Raw genomic sequence first — 25001 nt, forward strand, 5'->3', positions numbered from 1 at the left:
TGAATGATGAGATAGGATTTGAAACACTCATGGCTATAGCTTCAACATCTAGCCCTTGGTATGCGGACATCGCCAATTATCTTGCTTGTGGAGTCATTCCCCCGGAGTTTTCTTCTCAACAAAAGAAGAGGTTTTTCAAGGAAGTGAGGAGGTACTTTTGGAATGACCCATAATTGTTCAAACAATGTGGAGATGGACTTTTTCAAAAATGTGTTCCGGATCATGAAATCGAAGGAGTTCTTGAGCATTGCCATTCATTACCATGTGGAGGACATGGGGGTGTTGATAAGATGGTGGCAAAAATTTCTCAATCTTTATTGTGGTGGCCAACGATGCATAAGGATGCCCACAAGGTCGTTTCACAATGTGATAGGTGTCAAAGAAGTGGTGGCATAACCAAAAGGGATGAAATGCCTCAACAAAGTGTCTTGGAAGTTGAGCCCTTTGATGTTTGGGGGGTGGACTTTATGGGGCCTTTTGTTTCTTCTTGTGGAAATATATATATCTTGGTAGCGGTTGACTATGTGACAAAATGGATTGAAGCCATATCCTCTCCTACCAATGATCACAAAGTTATGCTTAATCTTCTAAAGAAGATCATTTTTCCTAGATTTGGGGTTCCAAGGGTGTTAATTAGTGATGGAGGCTCCCATTTTGCCAAAAAGCAATTTGAAGCTCTTCTCAAGAAATATGGCGTTCATCACAAGGTTGGACTACCTTACCACCCTCAAACTCAAGGACAAGTGGAGGTCTCAAATCGTGAAATCAAGAATATACTTGAAAGGATGGTGAACAAATCAAGGAAAGATTGGTCTCTCAAGCTCGATGACACACTATGGGCTCTTAAAATGGCGTACAAGACTCCGATCCGCACGACCCCCTATAGGTTGGTCTACGGAGAGGCTTGTCACTTGCCGGTTGAGTTAGAATACAAGGCTTAGTGGGACATCAAAAAACTCAATATGGATTTATCGTTGGCCGGTGAGAAGAGGTTGCTTAAGCTCAATGAACTTGAAGAGCTTAGAAATGATGCTTATGAGAGCTCAAGATTGTATAAGGAGAAGACCAAAAAGTGGCATGACAAACATATACGAAACAAGAGCTTTAAGGTTGGAGATAAGGTTTTGCTTTTCAACTCAAGGCTTCGTTTGTTTCCGAGTAAACTGAAATTCAAGTGGTCGGGTCCTTTTGTGGTATTGAAGACTACTCCTTATGGTTCTTTTGAGTTAGATGTGAATAGTAACAAGTTTATGGTCAATAGTCATCGTTTGAAGCATTACTTTTGCAAGGAAGAAGTTGGTCTCATTGAATGTCTAATGCTTGATCCTTTAGATCCTAAGCCTCCCCTTTGATGAATTTTTCTCATGCATTACTACAAAATTACCTTTAAAAGTCGCCCTTTTAGAGTCACATATTAAAAATATGTGACACATTAGCCTTTGGAGTCACCCCTTATAGATGAGGCGACACTGTAGGTAGTATAATAAGTTCAGAAAAAATGTAAATTGTCACTTGATTATTATAGTATGACTCATAAATGTTTGGAGTCGCCTCATATAAATTAAGTAATGCGTAAGGTTGTTGTATAAATATAGCTATTAAGTCTAATACATCGCCTGAAATTAAAACCTAACTCATAAGCTTTAAGAGTCACTCGCTATAAATTAGGCGACACATCAGGTCGTATTAGAAATGATGAAAATAAGTCTAAAGGGCATATTCTTGATATGTGACTCGTAAACATTTGGAGTTGCCTCTTATATATAACGTGATTCGTAAGGTTTGAATATGAATTTATCTAAATATTTTATTAACTCGTACCTTAATTAGTATATGATACTAGTAATACTACTTACATATTTTAAGAGTTACTTGTATTGTATATATGAGTGCCATAAATCAATGCGTAAGGTTTCATCTTATATTTGAATAGTAAAATTGTTATTGGATGTCACTTCCTCTGTTTTTAGATAATTGAAACTATCAAACTTGATTGTCAATACATGTTGATTTGATCTTATATCTATAATAAAAAAAGTTGATATTATGAAAGTTTATATTAATAACTATTTCACAATATATTTCATAAAAATATTTGTTTTTTTACACTTAATTAAAAAACAATGGTAAAACTTAGTATATGTATTGTGAAAAAAGTCAAAAGTGTTAATTATTTATGAACGGGGTGTGTAACGTGCGACCAATTAACATTTTGAGTCATATAATACGGAGTAACATTTTAAGTTATCTAATATTGAGTACTCCGTCCGTCACTTATTTTTGCCCAATTGCTACATTAAAATCTTATACTACTAAGAGATTAAGTAATACAATTGTAATTAAAAAAAAAGTCATTAGAATCTTATATAGAAAAAAAAAAAATTAAACTAACTAAAACCATATACTACTAAAAGAAAGAGTACTATGTCTTAAAAAAAAAAAAAAAAAAAAAAAAAGAAAAGAAAAAAAAGAAAGATAATGAGTACTACGTTTTTTTAATTAAAAAAAAAAAGAAAAAAAACAAAGAAAGAGTAGTACGTTTTTTTAATAAAAAGAAAGAAAAAAAAAAGAAGGTAAAAGAGTACTGCATTTTTTTTTAATCAAAAAATAAAATAAAGAAAGTTAAAAACCCTTGAAAACTAAACCATCCATATTCATCTTCTTTAACAATACTATGATTTCCCACGCAAACCAAACCCCTAAAACTTGAAACCCAATCAAACACCAGTATATTCCCTTGCAATTTGAAGCGACGGAGCATCTAATATTGCGTCTCAACCCCAGCAACTAAATTTTCCGGCTTAATTGTGATAATTTTGGCGGTGGGTCTCACCTAATATTTTGTAGAAGCTTCGAATTCGAAGGTAAGCATCTGATAAACCATAAATTCATCTATTTATACATGGGCTATTATAAATTTGGTGTTTTAGTTGATCAAAATTCATTGTCTTTCATTGACTTGTTATTTAATTAGGCTGAATTTGTTTTTTTTGGGATCTTATGCTTAATTGAATTTCTACATTTTTGGGGGTTTTTTTCATAAAGTACGGTTATGTTCAAATGTTGGACCATTGCATGTTGATTATTGATGTGATTTGTTAATCATGGACTTAATTTACTTTTTGTATTCAACTAGAAACTTATATAATTAAGAAATATGAAGATTATGCATCCCGTATCAGTATGACATCTTTTAAAATTGATTTTTCAATTAATTTATTAGTCATGTGAATATTGACTATATAGATGCTCTCGTATTAATTATATAATTTATTGATAAAACTATTTTTATTCTGATGCATATACGGTAGACACTACGATGTGATCTTATGCTATTACGTACTCTGCTACTACTAATAAAACAAATCTAGAATGAGTTCACCCAGAGTGATAAGGACACTGTCAAAAACTCATATATTATTAAATTCTTGTATATTGGTTTATGAGATTTAATGTTTATTAATTAAATATATGTGGGACATGTATTTGTTAGAGATCAAAAGGACAAAACTTGGATTACACGAAAGCGTACTACGCCTGAATTTCATCAAGGGGTTGAAGTTTTTATTCAAATTGCCTTGAAACATAAAGTAAAAGGGGAGAAAATATGTTGTCCGTATAAAACTTGTGGAAATATGGGTACGGTGTCTAATGAAAATGAACTACGAGATCATATTTTTTGTAATGGGTTTTTGAAGAATTATGATGAATGGGTTTGTCATGGTGAGGGAATAGTAGATGATGATATTAACTATGATGATAATGTAGTGGGCTTAAATAATGTTGATGATGATTATGAAGATGATCAGCTTGAGGAGATGTTACTTGATAGGGAGGAAAATATGGATGAGAGGGGACATGTTTTACATAGTTTTTTAAGTGATGCTAATAAGCCTTTGTATGCTGGCTGCTCTAAGTATACTAGACTTTCTTGTGTACTAAAGTTGTTCAAAATAAAAGCAAAACATGGGTGGAGTGATAAGGGTTTCACAGATTTGTTGGAATCATTAATAGATATGCTTCCCGAAGGTAATGAGCTTCCAAGTTCTACATACCAAGAAAAGAAAATGTTGTGTCCAATGGGTTTAGATGCTGAGAAGATACACGCTTGCCCAAATGATTGTGTGTTGTACCGAAAAGAGTACAGTGACTTGCATGAATATCCAAAATGTGGGACATCACGATATAAGGTGAGCAATGATGGTGAAATTGTCAAAGGAGGGGCTCCTGCAAAAGTGCTTTGGTATTTCCCTATTGTGCCAAGGTTTAAACGTTTATTCGCTAATGTTAATGATGCAAATAATCTAACATGGCATGCTGATGAGCGCAAAATAGGCGGATCGCTTCCACATGCAGTAGATTCCCCACAATGGAAACATATTGATGATGAATTTAAAGAATTTGGTTGTGAAGCAAGGAATTTAAGGCTAGGCTTATGTACTGATGGAATAAACCTATTTGGTAACAAGAGTAGCCAACACAGCACCTCGCCAGTTTTGTTGGTGATTTATAATTCACCACCTTGGCTAATTATGAAGCGTAAGTACATTATGTTGTCATTATTGATTTCAGGACCTAAGCAGCCAGGGACTGCATAGATGTATACTTAGCACCATTGATTGATGATTTAAAAATGTTGTGGGATGAAGGCATGCCTATGTTTGATGCTTATCGAAATGAGTCTTTTACGTTACGTGCCATGATTTATTGCACAATTAATGATTTTCCAGTCTGTCTGGTCACATGAATAAGGGATATAAAGCATGTCCAATTTGTGAAGATGATACAGAAGCTATTCATCTACCGAAAAGTAAGAAGTTGTTGTATAAAATGTTTAGAAAACTTCGAAAGGCATTTGATGGAAAACCTGAGCATGGAAATGCTCCTATTCCTCTATCAGGGAAACAAGTTTATGAGCGGGTTAAGGACATCAATTTTGTTTTTGGCAAACCTTACAAGGCTTCGGGTGACAATGTTTGCTACAAAAAGATGTCTACATTTTGGATCTTGCCGTATTGGAAAAATCTATTAGTGAGACATTGTATAGATGTGATGCATGTTGATAAAAATGTTTGTGTTTTGTAGGAACCGGGGTCTTCAAAGAGGAGAAGGCTTAAGTCAAAATGGAGTTGAAGAAAGCAAGTTCTAGAGGAGGTGTTGTCGAACTCTCTGAAAGGTTCGGTCGAACCTTGGGTGTGACCGAACCTGCACAAGGTTTGACCGAACTTTGGAAGCAGGTACTTTTTAGATTTCATCATTTTTAGAAGCGGTCGAACCCCATAAGTTCGACCGAACCAGGAGCAGGGAGGTTCGACCAAACCTACCCATGGTTCGGCCGAACCTACCCTGATGTTTGACCGAACCTACCCTATGTTCGGTCGAACCTTTTGCCGATTTCAACCAACTGTGTGCAGACTATATAAGCCCTGTTTTAGAACGTTTTGGGGGAAGGAGATTAACTTAGTTCTAATTTCTTAATTTTAGCTTAATCTAGAGAGAGAAAGTGGATTATTACTCAAGTTTCCTTTATTGTATTCAACTTTGGTCAAGTTTAATATTCAATCAAGCAACATTTAAAGTTTTCATCTTTCATTATTCCTCTCTTTAGTAATCTCTATTCCTTTCTTTTAGCTTTATATATTTGCTTTATTGTTGCTTATTTTCATTAATCTTATTAGTTCATCTAGTTATTATTGATTTCATTATTCTTAATCATGTTTTGTTTTGTGTTTCTTGAGTTTATTTCTAGTTTTGATATTATGTTTAATCTCCCTTCTCTAGGATAATTTCTTAGCTAGGGGAAGGGGGTGGAAAATATGTGTTGATATTGGTTGAATGATGATGATTGGATTGAACTCATGCCATAAATTGATGAAAGAAATGATTTTTGATAGCTGATTATCGTGGCACTTTATTTGATGTTTTCTAGTTCAAATGCATGAAAGTGATTTGAACTAGATTAAGATTATCTATATTTTAATGATTGCATGAGAATGAGTTATTAAAGTGGAGTTGTATGGATTGTGCTACTTTATTCTCTTGATTTGATTGTAACTAATAGGATTCATGAGAATGATTAGGGGTGTAAATGAGCCGAGCCGAGCCGAGTACTACCTTGTTCATGTTCAAGCTCATTTAATTTAGGCGAGCCCGAGCACGAGCCCGAGCTTTCAAGCGAGCTCAAAATTCTGTTCAAGCTCGGCTCATTTAGTAAACTATATGTTCGCAAACGGTTCGTGAACGACTCGTTTATTAAACGAGTATTTTTCATAAATGAGCAATTTTTTAAACGAGCTTAATAATAAACGAGCTTTGTACTTTTGACATTCGAAAATCTCAAAATTAGCATAAAAATGAAATCCTAATTATAATCATAAAAATTAAATGAACAATTGTAACATCAATAATTAATAAAAAAGTTATTAATGATCAATTTATATGATCAAGCTATATTTCACTTAAAAACACTTTGCGTCTTTGAGATATCGCATCTTATTCACTTTTGCTTGTGATTTTCTACTTCCTTGATTTCTTGTCCTCTTATGGTTTGGAGAAAAATACATGCACACTAAGAGAAACAAAAAAAAATAGATGTTAGAATAAAACATCATTTAGTTAGTTAGAAACTAATATATAATACTCAGTAGTATATATACTACTCAAACTATTTAATACCTCTTATGTAAAAATTAATCACTTTCATGGTAAATCGATAATCTTGAACTCTTCAATAACCTGCAAAATAATTAGCATTAATTCATTTCTAGTTTTCAACCTTTTAAATTTATTCACCTAAAAGAATTCTATACATACGTATAGTAATTTAGTATATAGATGTTTCCGTACCTTTTGTTTCCTCTTGATTCCATAAAAGCTTCTTAGCCAATCCTCAGTGCACATTAGCATTTGGATAGTAGATGTTCCTAAGGATGCCCTATAAGAATCTATGACTATACCACCAGCACTAAAGGTGGATTCTGAAGCAACTGAAGTTACAATAGCAAGGATGTCACATGCCATCTTTGATAAAATACGAAACTTCAAGTTGTTAGCCTTCTACCATTGTAGTGTATCAAATTCATCAGACTCTTCATCACAAATGACAACACCTTCTAAATAGACATCAATCTCTGATTTTATGCTCTCAAATGTGTTGTAGCCACTCCTAATAAAGCTATCAAATCTCTTCCTACCCTTTTGGAAAATCTTATTTTTTTCCAGTATTACTAGGGCCCACATTTACAGCAGCACTATAATTCTAATCACTCTCATGAGCAGTTTTTTGAGCATTATTTAAGGAATGAGCTTCAACATACTCCAAGTAGATATCATACAAAGTGTCCCGCAGATATTTTGTATGTGTTGCCATTTCATCCTCCGAGTAAAGTGTAGAAAAAGACAACTCACTTAATTTTAATTTATTTCTAGTATCTAATGCAGCTGCAACAGATATAAGCAAATTACAATTTCCCCAATATTTATCAAATTTAACCTTCATCCTGTGAGCCATTGCCCTCATAAAATCATAATCTCTTTCAACTCAACTCTCCAAAGCTTACTTAATGTTGGTAAGTTCTGGCAAAAATATGTTTGAAGTTGGATACTCACTTCCTGCATTTAAATGTAATGTTAATCAATATGTTATAGCTTTGATATAATTATGTGTTAAAAAAAAAGAAAGAAAATTTGAATTACCAGAAATTATTTCAGTAGCTTGGTTAAATAGTGATAAGAAAGTGCAAACAACTTCAACTTTCTTCCACTCTTCATCTGATGGGAAGAGATTGTAACTTGGCTCTCTATTCTTGTACCTTGGAAACACACCCCTAAACTCGAATGCAACAGATAACATATGGTAGGTTGCATTCCACCTAGTACAACAATCAAGAACCAACCTTCTACCAGGTAACTTTAGTTGTTTACATATTTCACTAAAGATGTTAAGTCGAGCTATGGATGTTATGACATGCTTCACACTTTCCCTCACCTTATATATTACATCCTTGATCTCTTCTAACCCGTCATGCACCAAAATGTTAAGTATATTAGCACAACAACGGACATGAAATAACTTTCCACCATAAGGTAAAATAGCTTGGCAAGATATGCTATCTTTCAATGTCCTTACAACTACATCATTGTAAGTTGCATTATCCACTGTTATGCAAGCCAATTTACTCTCAATTTCCCACTCAACTTAACATTTATATAAAGCATCATGAACATCAACTCTAGAGTGAGGTGGTGGAATATTCACAAAATTAATGACTCTTGTGTAATTGAAAGTCAATGACAAAATGACAAGTTATTGCCATATACTCTATCTTTTGTGAATCCGACCTCCATATGTCAGTAGTAATGCAAACCCGATTTGCTTGTTTTAACAATCCCTTAGTTCTCTTCTTTTCAATGTCATAACTAGTCATACAAATATTTTTCGCAGTCACACGTGAAACTTTTTCATATTCTGGGGCAGAGGCTTTCATTAACATGTTAAAGACCTCATATTCTGCAAACATAAATGGTAGCTCATGAACAATAATCATGTGAGCCATAAGCTCTCTAATCTTAGCATGGTCATATTTCCAGTTTTCAAGACCCTTATTATTTTCAGATTGAGGAGTAGAAATTTGGAAACCTAATTGTTGTTTCCCATTTGATTTACCCATAGAACAAGACATCAAATGCCTCCTATATTGAGTTGTTGGACCACCCTCGGTGTACTTAAAAAGAGTACTACAATTTTTGCACTTTACCTTTATAATTCCAGTTGAATATGTCACAAATTCAAGATGTCTCCATACCCATGAAGTCTTCTTCCTTTGTCTCTTTGCAAAAGGATTTAATTCCTCTATTTCATCCTCTCTTACTTGTTCATCAATTACATCTTCAACCACACGCTCTATTCCAGTAAACAAAGGATCATTCTCCATCCTAACGTGTTATGTTCAAGGAAATAAGACAAATCTATTAATTATAAGAACAAATTAAAGAATTTAAGACACATGGTTGACAAATTAAAGAATTATATACAACATACCTTCACAAAATTATTTTCAGTAATCGGCAAGACGGCAACAGTAATGGCGTATAAAATTCTTTGTCTTTCAATTATGCTTAACAATATTCTTTGAAGTTTGGAGTTTAGAGTATTACAAGCACTTTAAGGAAAAATGCAAAATACATGGTCGATGTATTTAGACTGTGAATCTTTAGTCACTAGCTAAATTTGGAATAACCACTTAAATTAGGGATTTTTTTTCTTGTTATAAAAGATTATTTATTTTAGGCTTTGTTTGTTTGGAAAGTTTCTTAGATTATACGAGTAATAAAAGTCAAAGATATAATTTGAATATTTTTCTTGAATTATATACAGTAAATTGGTAATCATATATTAAGATACTATATTATTCAATAATAAACGAGTAGTTCGTGAACGTAAAGAAACGAGTAGTTCGTGAACGTAAATAAACGAGTAGTTCGTGAACGTAAATAAACGAGTAGTTCGTGAACATAAATAAACGAGTTGTTCATGAACTTACCTGAACGAGCATATATATGTTCATGTTCAAGCTCATTTATTACATGAGCTTCAAATTTTGTTCAAGCTCGGCTCAATTATTAAATGAACGAACATGAACAAGCTCTAACCGAGCTCGAGCCCGAGTAGTTTATTGGTCGGCTCGGTTCATTTACACCCCTAAGAATGATCCTTATTAGTATAGACCTTTTTCATTGATTTGCCTAGACTATTGCATGAGAATGAATTGTTTAGGTAGAATCTTGTGTTCTTTGGCACGTTCTTCATGATAACCATTATTGTTTTCCTCTTTCTAATCATATTTGACACCCCGTATCCCTAGCGTTGTTCTCTCTTGATTTTAATCATCATTTTCTTTGCTTATTTGTAGTTTTAGTGCTCTTTATTCAGAAACCAAGAAAAACATTCCCCTTTTTTACTCTTGCATTAGTTAAAATTGATGTTGAATGAGTGAGCTTCCTTAGTGGTTCGACCCTTTACATGCCCCTATACTTGTATTAGGGTAGTTTAGGAATATAAATGATTAATTTGATTAGGGTAGTACTTTAACGGCCTATCTAACCCTCAATCAAGTCGGACTCACCAAACCCCAATAGCGGTATCGGAGCCTCGCGTTATTTTTAAAATCTGATATTTTTCAAGGTGTTTTTATGGCTTAATTTTTCTGGTTTTAAGCTGCTAATTAGATTAGTAGCTCGTTTTATCCATTTTAACCTCGTATTAGAGCTGACTGCAGCTCCTGAACCTAGATTTACCTAGATTTCGACCCAAAAATAGTGATATTTGGGTGGAAAAGGCGTTTTGGAAATGGTTTTATCCTTTTAGGTTTCGATTTTTAGCCAAAAAACGACCGGAAATGCAATTTTTGAGGGGTTTTTCATTTTTACGAAAATTTTTAAGTCTTTCTAACCTTGAAAATTAATTGCATATTTTATATGCAATTTTAAACCTCTTTAGGCATGATTACTTGGTGGTAATTTGTGTTTGAAAGCTTGGTTTTATTTTTCACATAATTGCAATGCATTTAGTGTGAAATTGTTGTTCTAACCTTAAAATTGTTGTTCTTGGTGGTACTTAGTTGATTGGAATCATAAAGTTTGAAACTTGTGATAGAAATTTGTTTATCTTCATATTGGAAGATATAATTTTCCAAGCATTCACAAGTATTAAAGTTGGAATTTTTATTGAACTTATGCTCATTTTTACAACTCCCTTTTATTTTGTCAAAATTACAAGATTAATTTAAATTGATTAAATTAATAGTGAGTAATTGCCCTCTTATTTTGGTTGCACTAAGTTAAACCAATTTTATTAAAGAATGGTTCTTGGAATAATTTTGGTTTTATGCACTTGGATGAATTTATTTAAGTTGGACTTGTTATATTTTCATTTTTCCTCAAAATTAATTGATTCTAAAATTAATTTAGAATTAATTAAATATGTCCCACAAAATCGGGAATTTTACCGAGGCATGAGCACTAAATCAAGGCCTAAGAGCCCCAAGCATGCTCTCGGCCAGCCGGGTTGCTCACACAACCCACATGGGGGCTGCCAAGGCTGCTGGGCGCCTCGAAGTGGTGCGTGTGTGCGGGGGAGCTGTTGTGCAGCACCATGGCAGCCGCCTTATGGCTGGTCGTGGGTAAGCCGAGCGTGGGGCTTGCATTGAGCGTGTATGTGTGCGTAGCTTGGTACATAATTAAGGGTAATATGCTTAGACATTGCTTGTAAAGCAATATGGTGCAATGAGATCGTGCGAGTTGTGAGCACTCTAAGTCTTAGTTCTAAGCACTTGGATATTTTAATTATTTTAATTATTTTGTTTTATTTAATTAAAAATTTGGAGGCTAGCCTTTGGGTTTTTGAGCGACATTTGCAAAAAAAAATTTTGGCACATAATTGGGTTTTACCGGGTTAATTAATTGGATTAATTGAGTTGGATGCTGAATTTAGTGGGACCTTCAAATATTAATTGCGCTTATTTATATAATCAGTTAAAAAAACTTTGACTAGTTTTAATTAGGCGTGTTAATTGGATTAACCACCTAAATTAGTTACTAGTTATCGCGTGTTTATGCATTGTTACTTGTTTTACCATTGTAAAATGCATGGGCCATTCATAAATAGTGAATGGATTAATGGAATGTATATTCTCTCATAGGTTTTATAAAAATGGCATCTAGTGGGGCCCGATTAGGATAGAAAATACGGACTGCGATTTGTGATGTATTTTTATAAATCTAAATACGATCTGCGTATCGTTGAGTATTTTTGTACCTTAATATTTAGATTAGTCCTAATCGTAGATACTAGTAGTTGCATAATTTTGGTCAAGTCTTGAAGACGGAGGTCCTTGGAAGACAAAGCCATGAAGTTGCAAAAGAAGACCTTTTGAAGACTTGAAGAATTCAAGGGGTCATGCTAGCTGCCAATATGTATCAAAATGCTTATGCTTTACATATTTATGATCATTAATATATGAATTATATGTTAGATACATTTTTAGGATTTCAAATGTTGCGATGATTAATTAAGTTCACTAAAATCAACCAACATAGAAACCCTAGGTCCCTAAATATTGAGTAAAATTGGCATTCCAAAACAACACTTATCGACCTATTGAGAGTAGTGATAGGCTACGCCAAAGTGAGGCATCACTATTATTCCCTAGGATACATAAGGTTTGTGGATGGGTTTGCCAAAGCAAGACATCACATACAAGTTGGTTTTGGTTGTACTCAACGATATGAGTGATGAAGTCCTAACATGTCGTGGCTAAGTGAATAAATTGTTGAGAAAGTATTAGATGGGACGATTTATTCAACCAAGAATGACTTGGAGCCATTAGCAAAGCATTGCTTATCGTGGGAGATTGAGTGCCAAGACAAGCCAAAGCATGCATAGTCACTCTTTGTTTCTTTTGATCTTGGAATCGACTTATTCTCGCCAAATGGGGACAATTTTAATGTGTGGATAAGACGTTTAATAAGATTGAAAATTGGCATGAATACCTTTTAATTTTCAAACTTATTATGTTATTTACTTGATAAATGGTTATACTTTGCACTTATATTTGTAGAGCTCCAAATCAAACTATATTGTTTTCCATGATTAGTAAAGGAAATCATAAAGAAATGGTTCTCAAAGAAAAGTAAAGCATTTCTAAAATACAATTCTCATAAAATGACTTTTATAACAAAGTCCGAAAAGGAGGTTGGACATCATATATTCAGAAAACTAGGTAGTTTTGATAAAACATGAAGTATTGAGTTGGAAACTCAAATTGTCAATATTGACAACTAACATATCTTTTCGCTTTATACATAGATGAGTAGGACTCATTGATGTAGTAATTCAAGTGTGAATTAAAGGAAAAGATGGAACTTTGTTTTACGGTGCATTAGATGCTTAATTATGCCTAACAAAGTATAAAAGTCAAAGACTCTTAAAGAAATGGTTCTTAAAGATTATGAGATAAAGTATGATAAAAAATATAGGAAACAAGGAACAAAGAAAAGGAATGAGATTCCATTTTACTAAAGAATTCATGTTATTGAAATTAACTTAGCAACTCATTATCTTCACAATGTATCGGATACTGCTTGAGTGTTCCACTTTGAAAGTGACCTCAAACTATTGAAGATAAACTAAGTTATCGACTTACAAGCTTAGAATGAAGCAAGTGGTGCTACATAAGTTGTAAGGTCGTATGCTTTATTTAGAGACCTTTAAGCTAAGGCTGGAACAAATAAATGGTTATTGTGTTCCATAATTACCAATTGATCCGTTTACACAGGGAAAGACTCACATTTAAAGTTATGAGCAATAGTTGCAAATTTATTTGAATGGTATGGTTATCTAAACCCTTAGACAAGAATGCTTGATTATAAACAAACATTTTCTTAACATGATAAACTGGCAAAAGTTCAAAGTCATGGGCATGATTTGCGTTCTGAACATCTTTAGCAATGTCACATCGACAAGAACGTACTCAAGGCTCTATTAGATAGGATCTTCGTAGTTGATCGATTCCAAATCGTTCTAAGACATGCAAGTCTTACTTGTTGAAACCGACAATGTAAAGAGCTACTTTTCTTGGTATAGACAATTGACTCTGAAAGCTAAAAAGGATTAATTTACTTCAATGTTTCAAAAAGAATTTGAAAGAATATGGCTATATTCATCAAATGTGAACAAACTTTACCTTGAATAGTTCAATAGTTTAGTGAAGTACATAATCGACTTGGCACGATATCAAAACGTCTAGATTAGATCAAGCGATGTTTTCTTGAGCCAAGCGTGACCATCACAAAGTTATGAAATTGAAATTTTCATAAATAAATCCACAAAGAACATAGTGTGTCTTCACGGAGACCTCGATGCCATTTAAAAATGACTCGAACAATGATGGATCACATCCCTTCCTATAAAGTTCTTAAGATTTGCACGAAGGACTAATGTTACACTAAATAAAATGTCGAAGCTAAGAAAGGACGCCATATTCAGTTATGGATAGAATTAACTTCTAAATGACTTTTCAAGTATATGTCTAAAACTCTTAGCCACAGTGGGAGCTAAGTAACTCAACGGGAGCTCACCGGCTTAGCAAGAGTTAGGTGGTTGAGTGGGAGCTTAATGGCTCATTAAAGGCTAAGATAGCTCAAGTGGGAGCTAACTATTTGTTTTACAACGAAATTTTACCCAAAGACAATATACATGTCTCTTTGTAAGCATTCAAGTGAGACCACGGGCATTACCTCCACAACCTAATTGAGAACATAGTGTTTTTTGCTCTACGTGGTGTCTTTCTGGAAAGTAACACATTTCCAAAACGACAAGTGGGAAGAAAATGAACTCGATTACAATCGAGCTTAGCAACAAACTAGAACTTAGAATCTCGGAAGACCTTAAAAGGGTTTCATGAGAATACTTGATCAAGAATACTCAAAAGAACTTTATAAGTGCCTTAAAAGAGAATTCATTTCTCACAGAACTTTTTAAAAGTTGGAGTAAGATGAAGAAAATCAAAGGCCTTTCGAAGCGCCTTGAAACTCAGTGTTTGATGCAATAACCCCTTATAGGTATGAAATTCACCAAAGGCTTGGATTGAATCCTATAAATTTTCTATTAAGTTAGAAATAAACCTAAGACTTAGAAGCATACTATTTACTATTAGATAGTAAGGGAATAATGTCTTGTAAAATAGCTACGACAAATCCAAATTCCGAATAATGGTTAGAAGCCATAAAAATTCGAAATAGACTACATGTTTGAAAATCATGTTTTAAAACTTGATTAATTTGCATAAAGGGTGAATGACCCATCGATTTAAAATAAGTTTTCAAGGAGAAAACTAACAAATGTGGAAATGTATATGTATACATAGCTATATTGGTTGAAAAAGATACAATTAAATTCACGGAGTTGATTTTAATAAAAACCTATTAACCAATCGGAATGCTAAAGTCATTTCGTGATTGTTCTAGCAAAATTGCACATATGAAATATGACAAATTAGATACCAAAACCGCCTTCCTAAAATAGGATTTTGGATGTGACTATGAAAATAGTCTAAGGGTTTTTAAAATCTAAATAAAAACTATATTTGAAAGCAAGCTCAAGGAATCCATTATGGGATTTAAGGAAGCATTGCATATAGGAATTCGAACATGTTTTCTCTTGAAGTTAATAAGAGGATTGACTTATGGAGAAACATAGAAATTCTTATGAATAAGAAGTTTAGTAGGAGCAAAAGTCAATTATATATAAAGGTCCAACGAAAAGTTTACGAACTCTGTTGTGAAACAACTATCAGATGCTAAATGGTTAGATTTGAAAGTATTTTCGACAATGGACCAAGTCAAAAGATGATACTTAGTACATATTGGGTATTAAGATCTATTGTATAGACTTAATAAAATGTTAGAACGTGTGAAGGAATTTACCATTTAAACATGAATTGAAGGACTTTGAAAGACTTTTAACCCTTATGTATAAAACTAAGTAAATGTTTGAACTAAGTATAAGCTAGGCTAAATACTAAGTTGAACAAGGAAGACTCTAGTAAGAGACTTTCAATCGTATCATAAGCGGACAATTTGAGCAAGACTCAGTGAAACTGAATGAGCAAAAATGTCACATGGATGGAATAAGATTGAGAATTACTTTGGAACTTAATCCATCATGTACGCTATGATATGGAATCATCGCACAACTTACTTGCTTAGAGTATGTGAAGTATGTATGTAGTACCAATCAACCTGAATATATGTAATAGATTGTTATATTATGGCCAAGAACATCCTGTACTTGGATAAGTAACATGATGAGTTCTTGACTTGTGGAAACAAATACAATTTGAGAATTGATGTTGCAAGCCAAACCTTAACAAGGATTGGATCCTCAACAAGGAAACCGCTTATAAGCACGAGCTAAAAATGAGTCGTGGCTTGAGAATGGTAACATGGACGTACAACTATGTGTAATGTGTGGGAATTTAAAGTAAATTTCCATTATCACAAGTGATTAGGGTATCTCAAATCATTGTGAGCCGTTTGGAGTGAACCTACGCAAAGCATCATCAGGAAGTCTACTAAAATATATGTTGAGAATATTGTTTCCTTACAGGCGATAATGAAAAAGATTTTCTATGGAAAGTTCGTTGTTGAACGTTAATGATTGTAGGTTGTCAAGTTGAAGATCTCAATCATGAAAATGAGTGGGAGCCATCACGCGGACAATAAATCCTAAAATCACATATAATCCATGGAACTCTCAAATTTTATCATCTTATTATGAAAGTGATCAGTAATGAAGATGCTAAGCTTAGCAAAGTAATTATAACTAAACCTATGCAATAAGTGAACGTCAACATTCACAATTGCATGAAAGAAATCAAGCATATTAGATATGGGTGTGATTTCTATAGATGTTTTATAAAGAGTGTTACTCTTAAAACATTCGGAAAAACCATTTATCATAAAAATGAACCATTTAGGTTTTGGAGTAATTTAAAATTTCATGCAATTTTTTATCACTCTGTTTGCTATTAAATTGTGGTTTAGAATTAAATAATGAGTCCATTTGATTCTTGGAATATTCAAAATAGGGTATCAAGACCAGTCTTGATAAGGAAACACCTATTAAGTGAACGTTGGATATTATAATCGAAAATTATCCCTAATCAATGTCATTTAAACAATGGACGATTAATGACCAGTTGAGATTAGTGTGTAGTTTGATTCATAGCACTGTTTCTTGTGCTATAAGGACATGATCGTCATGAATCTTTTGCACTAGTATTGGTTTAGAACCATACTGGATCGACCTATGAGAATACTTTAATAGATTAAAAATCGTCATAAGTTTACTTCTCATTATTACTATCGGAACCTTTTTTATCGATAATGAGTATTGTGAGCTTTCTCGTTTGAGTACTAGTCCACTTTGATGATTGTCAAACGTCTGCCGTAATAGGGGATTATAACGGCATCACTCGGGCGGCTAGGTCCTCTTAGTAAGAGAAGCTACAGTACAAGACTGGAAATGTCCCCCTTACTAAAATAAGGAAGATGTCTTTGTTGTTTACAAATCCTCTCGTAGAGCGAGACGGTAAAAATGCATGGTCGTGCTCGGATGGATATTAGAAATCATATGTTTATTGACAGTCGGACTAGGAATCGAGAAACACTTCTGGACGTAATAATGATGACAACTAAATCTTACCTTAAAGTTCATGAAGAGGCATTAAGCGACATAAGAAAAAGGCTATACACTAAAAGCTCACTTGTCCGGAAGGACAAGTAGGAGATTGAAAGGAATAGTGTCCTTCGAACAAGTGTATTATTCTGATAGTGGGTTCAGAATTATTAGAAAGCTAATATATTCAGTAAGGTCAAGTGATTGGAATGCCTAGGTGGAGGCCGATTCCGATTAATAATATTAATGGCATAATTAATATTACAACTTAATCTTCACTAAATCCTTCGGGTCATACCCAAGCAACTAATGAGCCAAAGCGACGAAATAATTCGGAAGTAATTAATGAGTCGACCGAGTAATTTATATCCAGACGTCGGAAATTCGAGCTTGGAGCGTCGAAACCGAGCGTTGGAGAATATCAAATGTCTAGCCAAAATTTAGGAATTGGCAAGACGGAAAAATTCTTCAAGTAACAAGCAAAACCCTAGCCACGCAAAAACAAGAGAAGTGCGCCAAATAGGAGCATTCCACGTGGCAGCACACATGGCAGCACGCCATGTAGCAGCACACGTGGCAGCCACCAAGTGGTAGCAGCCACGTTGGCAGCCACCAAGCAGCAGCGTGCCATATGGCAGCACGCCACGTTGGCAGCGCGACATGTGGTAGCATGCCACGTTAGCAGCGCCCCATGGTGGCAGCACATGTGGCACAAAGGGGTCGTGGACCCCGATGACGGGTCATGGACACAGGCCAAAAGAAAGTGGCCTAACCGAACCCAACTTGGGGTCTCAAGGTTGGGTGACGCATGGTTGGCTCATAATGCATGTGAGTTGCCTTGAGAATCAAGTAAGAAAGTGGTCCTCACCTAACCATGTGACACATGTTTCTTATTCCTTGGTTTATTTATGTAAGGGTTGAATTCATCAATCTTTCCATGTGGGATCTTTTTATGAAAAAGTTCCACATTGAAAGATGAGTGGAATTCAAAAGGAACCTTTCCTTATAAATAGCCAAGGCATGGCTTGGGATTACTTACTTGAGTAAGAGTTGGTAAAGGCATCACTAGTAGTGAAAACCTTTGAACTCAAGAGTTGAAAAAGGTATCACCTTTGTTAAAACCTTTGAACTCAATTACTCGGGTTTCGGTCGGGCCTTGCTAACTCCAAGACATTGGACCTAGTCGGTGTTCGAGTTTTAGGTGGATCATCATTGGAGGCCTTTGTATTTTCGAGGCTAGCTTTGAAGTAAGAGCCCTAGTAGTCGGGCGAAGTACGCTTCAAAGGTAATTTTATTATCTTAATCTTGTGATTAAGTTAACTATGTTTATGATTTTATTTATTGCGAGTGTGGTCTTGTTTTTGGGTTTGTTTCCGTGGTGAGTCGGACTCACCAAACCCCAACATTTCTCTCCTAGTCATCACCGCCCTTCAAGAGGTTGCTTCAGGAAAAAAAAGCGTATAGGAGATTCAAATTCATCTTCGTCAAAATATCGATGGCCACGATAACGATGCTCCTTTCGGCTTATTTTTGTTTTCTACGAAACCCTAATTTGAAAATCTCTCAATTTCATCAACAATAAGTCAATAAGTGACCCTATTTTTTGCAAATCAATTCAAAGGTAATACTATTACCAAATCATCTACTATTGAATTTTGGTACTTTTATCTCATATTCATGGTGTCGATTTTATATCATGTTCATAGTGTCGATTTTATCTCATGTTAATGTTGTCAATTTTGCATCATTATTATACTCTGATTTTATGTTTATTACCATTTTTGTAAATATTATCTGATTAGGGGATTTTTCTCCCACCAATCGGAATGCGCCACGTGGGCCAATCAGGTCCTGCCAAGTGTTCCCCAGTTGGACCTCTCAAGGCTTGCCACGTGGCACACGCTTATTCGTCCGCCTTGGACCTATTATGTCATGACACGTGGCATACTCCATGCCTAATGGAGAAGTCGGCCACCCAAGCCCAACTTTCGAGGGAAGCCCAATCAGCCCAAGGTTAACCTAACCTAGATTGGCACGTTTCCCGAGGTTATAAATACCTCCCTTAATCCTCATTAAGGGAGATTACGCAGATTACACACATTAAACTCTCTCACCTAGAGAGACCCAATCACTTTAATTTCCGCATTAATTACTCCTTAATCAAGTACTAACTTGACCGTCGGAGGCGGATCTCCAATCATCCGGAGCATCCGTTTGTTTTGCAGGTACAAGTGTCCGGTTCCAGTCTCGGAATTGTAACTCTCCCGCAGGACATCAGAAAACCCCGAAACATTTTGGCGCCGTGTGTGGGGAGAGTACTTCTGAGATGGCATCCACGTTTGTACCGGCTCCTGAAGAGAGACGTCCCTTGGACGACCCTCTAGTTCAGTCGGACCAAGATACTGAGAATGAATTTGAAGTTGAAGCTCACACAGCTTCAGACGGGACCCTAAGGGCCCGACGTACCCGTCATACCGAAAGGAGGGAACGGGAACATCTTCAAATTGGAAGCGAGCCAGCAGGCGCACCGCCTGTTCGGCAGCAGCCGACTGATGGGTCTGCTCCCATCACAAGGAACGAACTCATGACCTTCATGAGGGACTTCAAGGGAGAAATTCAAGAGTTGATCAACAAGAAGCCGCCTGCTCTGGACAAGGAGCAGTCGGCTAAGAAACCCTCCACTTCACGGAAGAGGAAGCCAGTTCAAGGGCGAGAGGCGACCCCTCATCCTAAATCTAGGAAGTGGGAGCCACCTGCCCTTGATTTCACAAAATACCGTTTTCCTACTCCAGGAAATAGGAAACACGTTCGTCATATTCAGGCGGACGGGTCGAGGAAAACATACACAGACGCTCGGCTACTGCTAGAGCAGAAGAAGAGTGACCGATTGTCAGAGTCGGCCTCTACTTCAAACTTCCAAGACAGTCTGCGAAATACCTCGATGAGGCATACTCAGTCGTATCATGAGAGTCAGTCAGGCGGCATCTCCCGTCAGTCCGGCTTTCATAGCGACCAGGCGGTACCAAACTTACCGTTTGTACCGCAACAACAGTATTTTTTACAGCCACCTCCGTTTGGTGGACATGCAGCAAAAAATGTCCAACCTATGGACTGGCAGCTACGGTTGCTTAGACTTGGTGAACAGCCGTCGGCCTTCTCCAAGGAAATTACTGAAGCCGCTCAGCCGGCCAAAGTGAAAAATGTATTAGTAGGCGCCTATGACGGCACTACTAACCCAGAAGACCATCTGATGGCATTCACCAACCTGATGTACCTTCAAGGGTTGGATGATCCCACTTGGTGCAAGTGTTTCCCAGCGACTCTCAAAGGAATCGCACAACAATGGTTCGGCAACCTGCCGACTGGTTGTGTGTAAATAACTTCAAGACGCTTGCTTACTTATTCACCTCCAACTTCGCCATGAACATCCCTGCGAAGAAGACGACCCTTGATTTAGGAACAATTCAGCAGGGCGAGAAGGAGGGGCTTCGTTCTTACATCAGGCGGTTAAACCTGATGAGAATACAGATTCAAGGGTTACCGGATGAAGTAGCCTATACTGACTTTTTCAGAGGTCTCAAAGACGGGTCGACCTTCAAATTTGATTTGGTCCGAAAGAGGGTGGCGACTCTTCAAGAGGTCTTGATTGAAGCGGAAGCTTATATACAGGCGACTGATCTTTGTAGTACGGTAAAACAGTCAGACGGGAGAAGGTCCGACAAAAGAGAAGGACGACAGAAACAGTCGTCAAACAAAGACGAGAAGAGAAAAGAGGTCTGGGCGGCTGATTCCTCTAAACACCCAGCCCAGAAAAAGAAAAAAGAATTCAAACCATACTCCCCAAATTATGCGTTTAACAAGGATAGCCAATTTATCCTAAAGGAAATCAAGGGACGGATCTCAATTGAGAAGCCGGTCCCCATGAAGGGTTCTGCAAACAACCGGAACCAAAAAAAATTATGTGATTATCATGAAGATGTTGGTCATCACACCAATGAATGCATCAGTCTCATGCAGTATCTGGACCGCCTGGCTGAGCAAGGTGATCTTGACAGTTATGTCAAGAAATCTACGAGGAACACTTCCTCGAAAAAGCAGTCGGCCAAGAAGAATCAACAGGCCGACAGCTCCGATACAGATGATGCAGTCGTCTACACCATTGCAGGCGGCTTCTCAGGAGGCGGCCCCACTATTAGGGGCAACAAAGACAATATCAGATGGTTAGATGTAAATTCCGTTCACCAAGAACGACCCTCCAAATATTCATTTCCTGAGATTGTCATCACTGAAGAAGATCTAGGAGGGGTAAGAGGGCCGCATGACGACCCTATCGTTATTGAATGTAAAGTGGACAACCAGAGAGTTGGCCGAATCCTCATAGATACCGGAAGCTCCTCAGATCTCATCAGTAGCAAATGTCTGTCGAAACTAAAATATCAGACTGATTGCATACATCCGGCATCCCACCCTTTAGTAGGGTTTGGAGGAGGAGTCGTCCACCTAGTGGGACGAGTGGATTTACCCATCCGCCTGGGCGAAAAAAGGGAAGGACGACACATGGTAGTCCGGTTCTTGGTAGTAGAAGAACTCTCGGCCTACAACATGATTCTGGGACGACCAACCCTGAATAATTCCAAGGCTGTTATAATCCCATCTCTTATGTTGCTCAAGTTTGAGAGGGATAATGGAACAGTCGGGTCCCTAAGGGGAGATCAGAGGATGGCCCGTGAGTGCTATCTCTCGGATGTCAAGCCCACTGTTATGGCCACTGGGTCGAGCGGTGGAAAAATAGACCTTGACAATGTCAAGGAGAGTGCGCCTGTTCAAGAAGCAGGCGGCAAGAAGAGAAAGGCATCCCAGACAGGGGCCGCAAGAAAAGACAGAAAATAACAATCATTGGCAGAGGAGCGGTCGGATGAATTCCGCCCTCAGCCAACTGGTGAGCATACGGACCTGATCTTAGATGACTCGCGTCCTGACAGAACAATCAAGGTTGGGACGACTGCTCTAAGGGACCTGGGTGACGACTTTCACAAACTATTGACAGAATACAAGGACATCTTTGCATTCGAAGTCCATGAAATGCAAGGCATTAGTCTTGATCTGGCGGTACATAAACTGGCCGTGGATCCGAAAAAGAAGCCGGTACGGCAGAAGAAGCGGAACCATGGCGAAGAAAGAAGTCAGGCGGCAGCCGCCGAAGTTAAAAAATTACTTGATGCAGGGTTCATTCGGCAATGTTACTTCCTAGACTGGGTTGCAAATGTGGTGCTTGTTAAAAAGCCGAATGGCACCTGGCGAATGTGTGTAGACTACACAGACTTAAACAAGGCGTGCCCAAAAGACAGTTTCCCTCTGCCTAAAATTGATAACCTGGTCGACTCAACAGCCGGCCATGTTTTGATGAGCTTTATGGACGCCTACTCTAGTTTCCATCAAATTCCTTTATGGGAGAAAGATTAGGAGAAGACGGCCTTCGTCACTGATCAGGGGTTATACTGTTATACGGTCATGCCGTTTGGTCTTAAGAATGCCCCGGCCACTTTCCAGCGAATGATAAACACTGTGTTCTTTGATCAGATTGGGAGAAATGTCGAGGCATATATTAATGATATGATTGTCAAGTCTAAACTTCAGAAAGATCATCTGTCGGACCTCCGAGAAACTTTCGCCACACTCAGGCGGCACCATGTCATGCTCAATCCCAAGAAATGTGTCTTTGGAGTTGAGTCTGGGAAATTTCTCGGATTCCTTATCAATCAGAGAGGAATAGAGGCGAACCCTGAGAAGGTGCAGGCGGTCATCGACATGCAGTCGCCTCGTACCATCCGAGAGGTTCAGAAGTTAACAGGTTGTCTGGCGGCCTTGGGAAGATTTCTAAGCCGATCAGGCGACAAATGCCTATACTTTTTCCAGGCAATTAAGAAAAAGGTAAGGTTTGAATGGGGGCCGGATGCTGAGGCGGCCTTCCAGAAATTGAAAGTTCACTTGCATTCCTTGCCGAGGCTGGTCAACCCTTTGCCCAAAGAAGTACTCTACATGTATCTGGCCGTCTCTGATCATGCGTTAAGCGCTGTTCTCCTTGCTGAAAGAGACGGCTGTCAGCTCCCGGCCTACTTTGTCAGTCATGTACTGAAAAATGCCGAGTTGAGGTATCCCTTAGTGGAGAAATTTGGTCTTGCACTCTTCATGGCTGTTAAAAAATTGAAGCCCTACTTTTTGGCACATGTAGTCGTCGTGTATACAGACCAACCTATCAAGCGGCCACTGACCATCATGGAGTCGTCAGGCCGAATGATCAAATGGGCCATAGAAATACAGAGCCTCGAAGTTACTTTCGAGCCTAGAAAAGCAGTGAAGGGGCAAGCCTTTGCTGACTTTATTGTTGTGATGACTCGTCCTCCTGACTCTCAAGTTACAGACAAAGTCTGGAAGGTATATGTGGATGGAAGCTCTACTTCAAATGGTTGTGGAGCAGGAGTCATATGTCAGTCGCCAGAGGGCGACAGGTACGAGTATGCTTTACGCTTTAGTTTTCTGGCCTCAAACAATGAGGCGGAATATGAAGCTTTACTAGCCGGAATCCGCATGTGCAAGGCGGCAGGAGCAAGAAAAATAGACGCCTGTTCCGATTCACAATTGATAGTGAGTCAGTACAATGGCGAATACGAAGCAACCCATCCGGCCATGATCAAGTATTTACAGGCGGTCCGACAAGAAGTCGGCTCCTTTGAGGATTTCCATCTGACCCAAGTGCCGAGATCAGAAAACAACCAGGCGGATGCACTGTCAAAATTAGCATCATCCGCCTCCTGTGATACTCCTCGAACTGTTTTTTGGGAAGTAATGGAGAGGAGAAGCATTGAGGAAGAACCTATTGGAATCTTAGACAGAAGCTCAACCTGGATGGATCCAATCAGGGCATATCTGACAAATGGTACCCTGCCGGATGATCATCAACAGGCGGCAGCACTGAAAAAACGAGCAACCAGTTTTGAAATAATAAAGGGAGAACTTCACAAAAGGGGGTACCTTCAACCCTTCTTAAAGTGTGTTAATCCAAAAAAGGGGCGAGAGATACTGGACGATCTTCACTCTGGTTACTGTGCTTCCCATATAGGCGGTAGGACGCTTGCTCAACGGGCAAGGCGGCAGGGCTACTTTTGGCCTACTTTAGAAGCAGATGCAATGGAGATGGTGAAAAAATGTGACAAGTGCCAAAGGTTTGGCAAGCTAATTCACCGTCCGGCTACTGACCTCACTACCATTCATAGCCCACTACCGTTTGCTAAGTGGGGCATGGATATTCTGGGTCCATATACGCCTGCTACAGGCGGAAGGAGGTACATACTTGTTGCCGTTGACTACTTCACTAAATGGGTAGAGGCGGAGGCTGTAAAGGGAATCAAGACGAAAGATGTAATTTCATTCATTTGGAAAAATGTCATCACTCGGTTCGGGGTCCCCATGTCTATGATTTTTGATAATGGTCCCCAATTTGAGACGCCTGTTCTTAAAAGCTGGTTGGGTGACCGAGGAATTGCAAACTACTTTGCATCTGTCGGCCGTCCACAAGCAAACGGCCAGGTAGAAGCCTTTAATAAAATTATCTCGGACGGTCTCAAGAAAAAGATTGAACGAGCAGGCGGCCTATGGGCGGATGAACTACCACATGTTCTCTGGGCCATTAGGACGACTGAAAAAGGGGCGACTAGAGAAACTCCATTCCTCCTAACTTATGGTGCGGAAGCTGTTCTTCCATTAG

The 25001-nt window shown here is 37.5% G+C and overlaps 2 protein-coding genes and 1 long non-coding RNA gene across 3 annotated transcripts; 2 read left to right on the forward strand and 1 right to left on the reverse strand.

Moving 5' to 3' along the window:
* Positions 1–962: 962 nt before the first annotated feature.
* LOC110712324 lies at positions 963–1352 on the forward strand. Its single transcript, XM_021890774.1, has one exon. The coding sequence runs from the start codon at positions 963–965 to the stop codon at positions 1350–1352; it is 390 nt and encodes a 129-aa protein (XP_021746466.1).
* A 1216-nt stretch (positions 1353–2568) lies between these two features.
* Positions 2569–5592, forward strand: LOC110712318. Its single transcript, XR_002509562.1, has 2 exons — positions 2569–2864; positions 5086–5592. It is a non-coding gene; the product is annotated as an uncharacterized LOC110712318 (long non-coding RNA).
* Positions 5593–7258: 1666 nt separating this feature from the next.
* Positions 7259–8933, reverse strand: LOC110712325 (zinc finger BED domain-containing protein RICESLEEPER 2-like). Its single transcript, XM_021890775.1, has 4 exons — positions 8303–8933; positions 7696–8196; positions 7560–7611; positions 7259–7499 (listed from the first exon to the last, which is right to left on the reverse strand). The coding sequence occupies exons 1-4, from the start codon at positions 8931–8933 to the stop codon at positions 7259–7261; spliced, it is 1425 nt and encodes a 474-aa protein (XP_021746467.1).
* Positions 8934–25001: the final 16068 nt, after the last annotated feature.

This window comes from Chenopodium quinoa, unplaced genomic scaffold (assembly GCF_001683475.1).
Source record: "Chenopodium quinoa cultivar QQ74 unplaced genomic scaffold, ASM168347v1, whole genome shotgun sequence".
NCBI classification, from domain to species: Eukaryota; Viridiplantae; Streptophyta; class Magnoliopsida; order Caryophyllales; family Amaranthaceae; genus Chenopodium; species Chenopodium quinoa.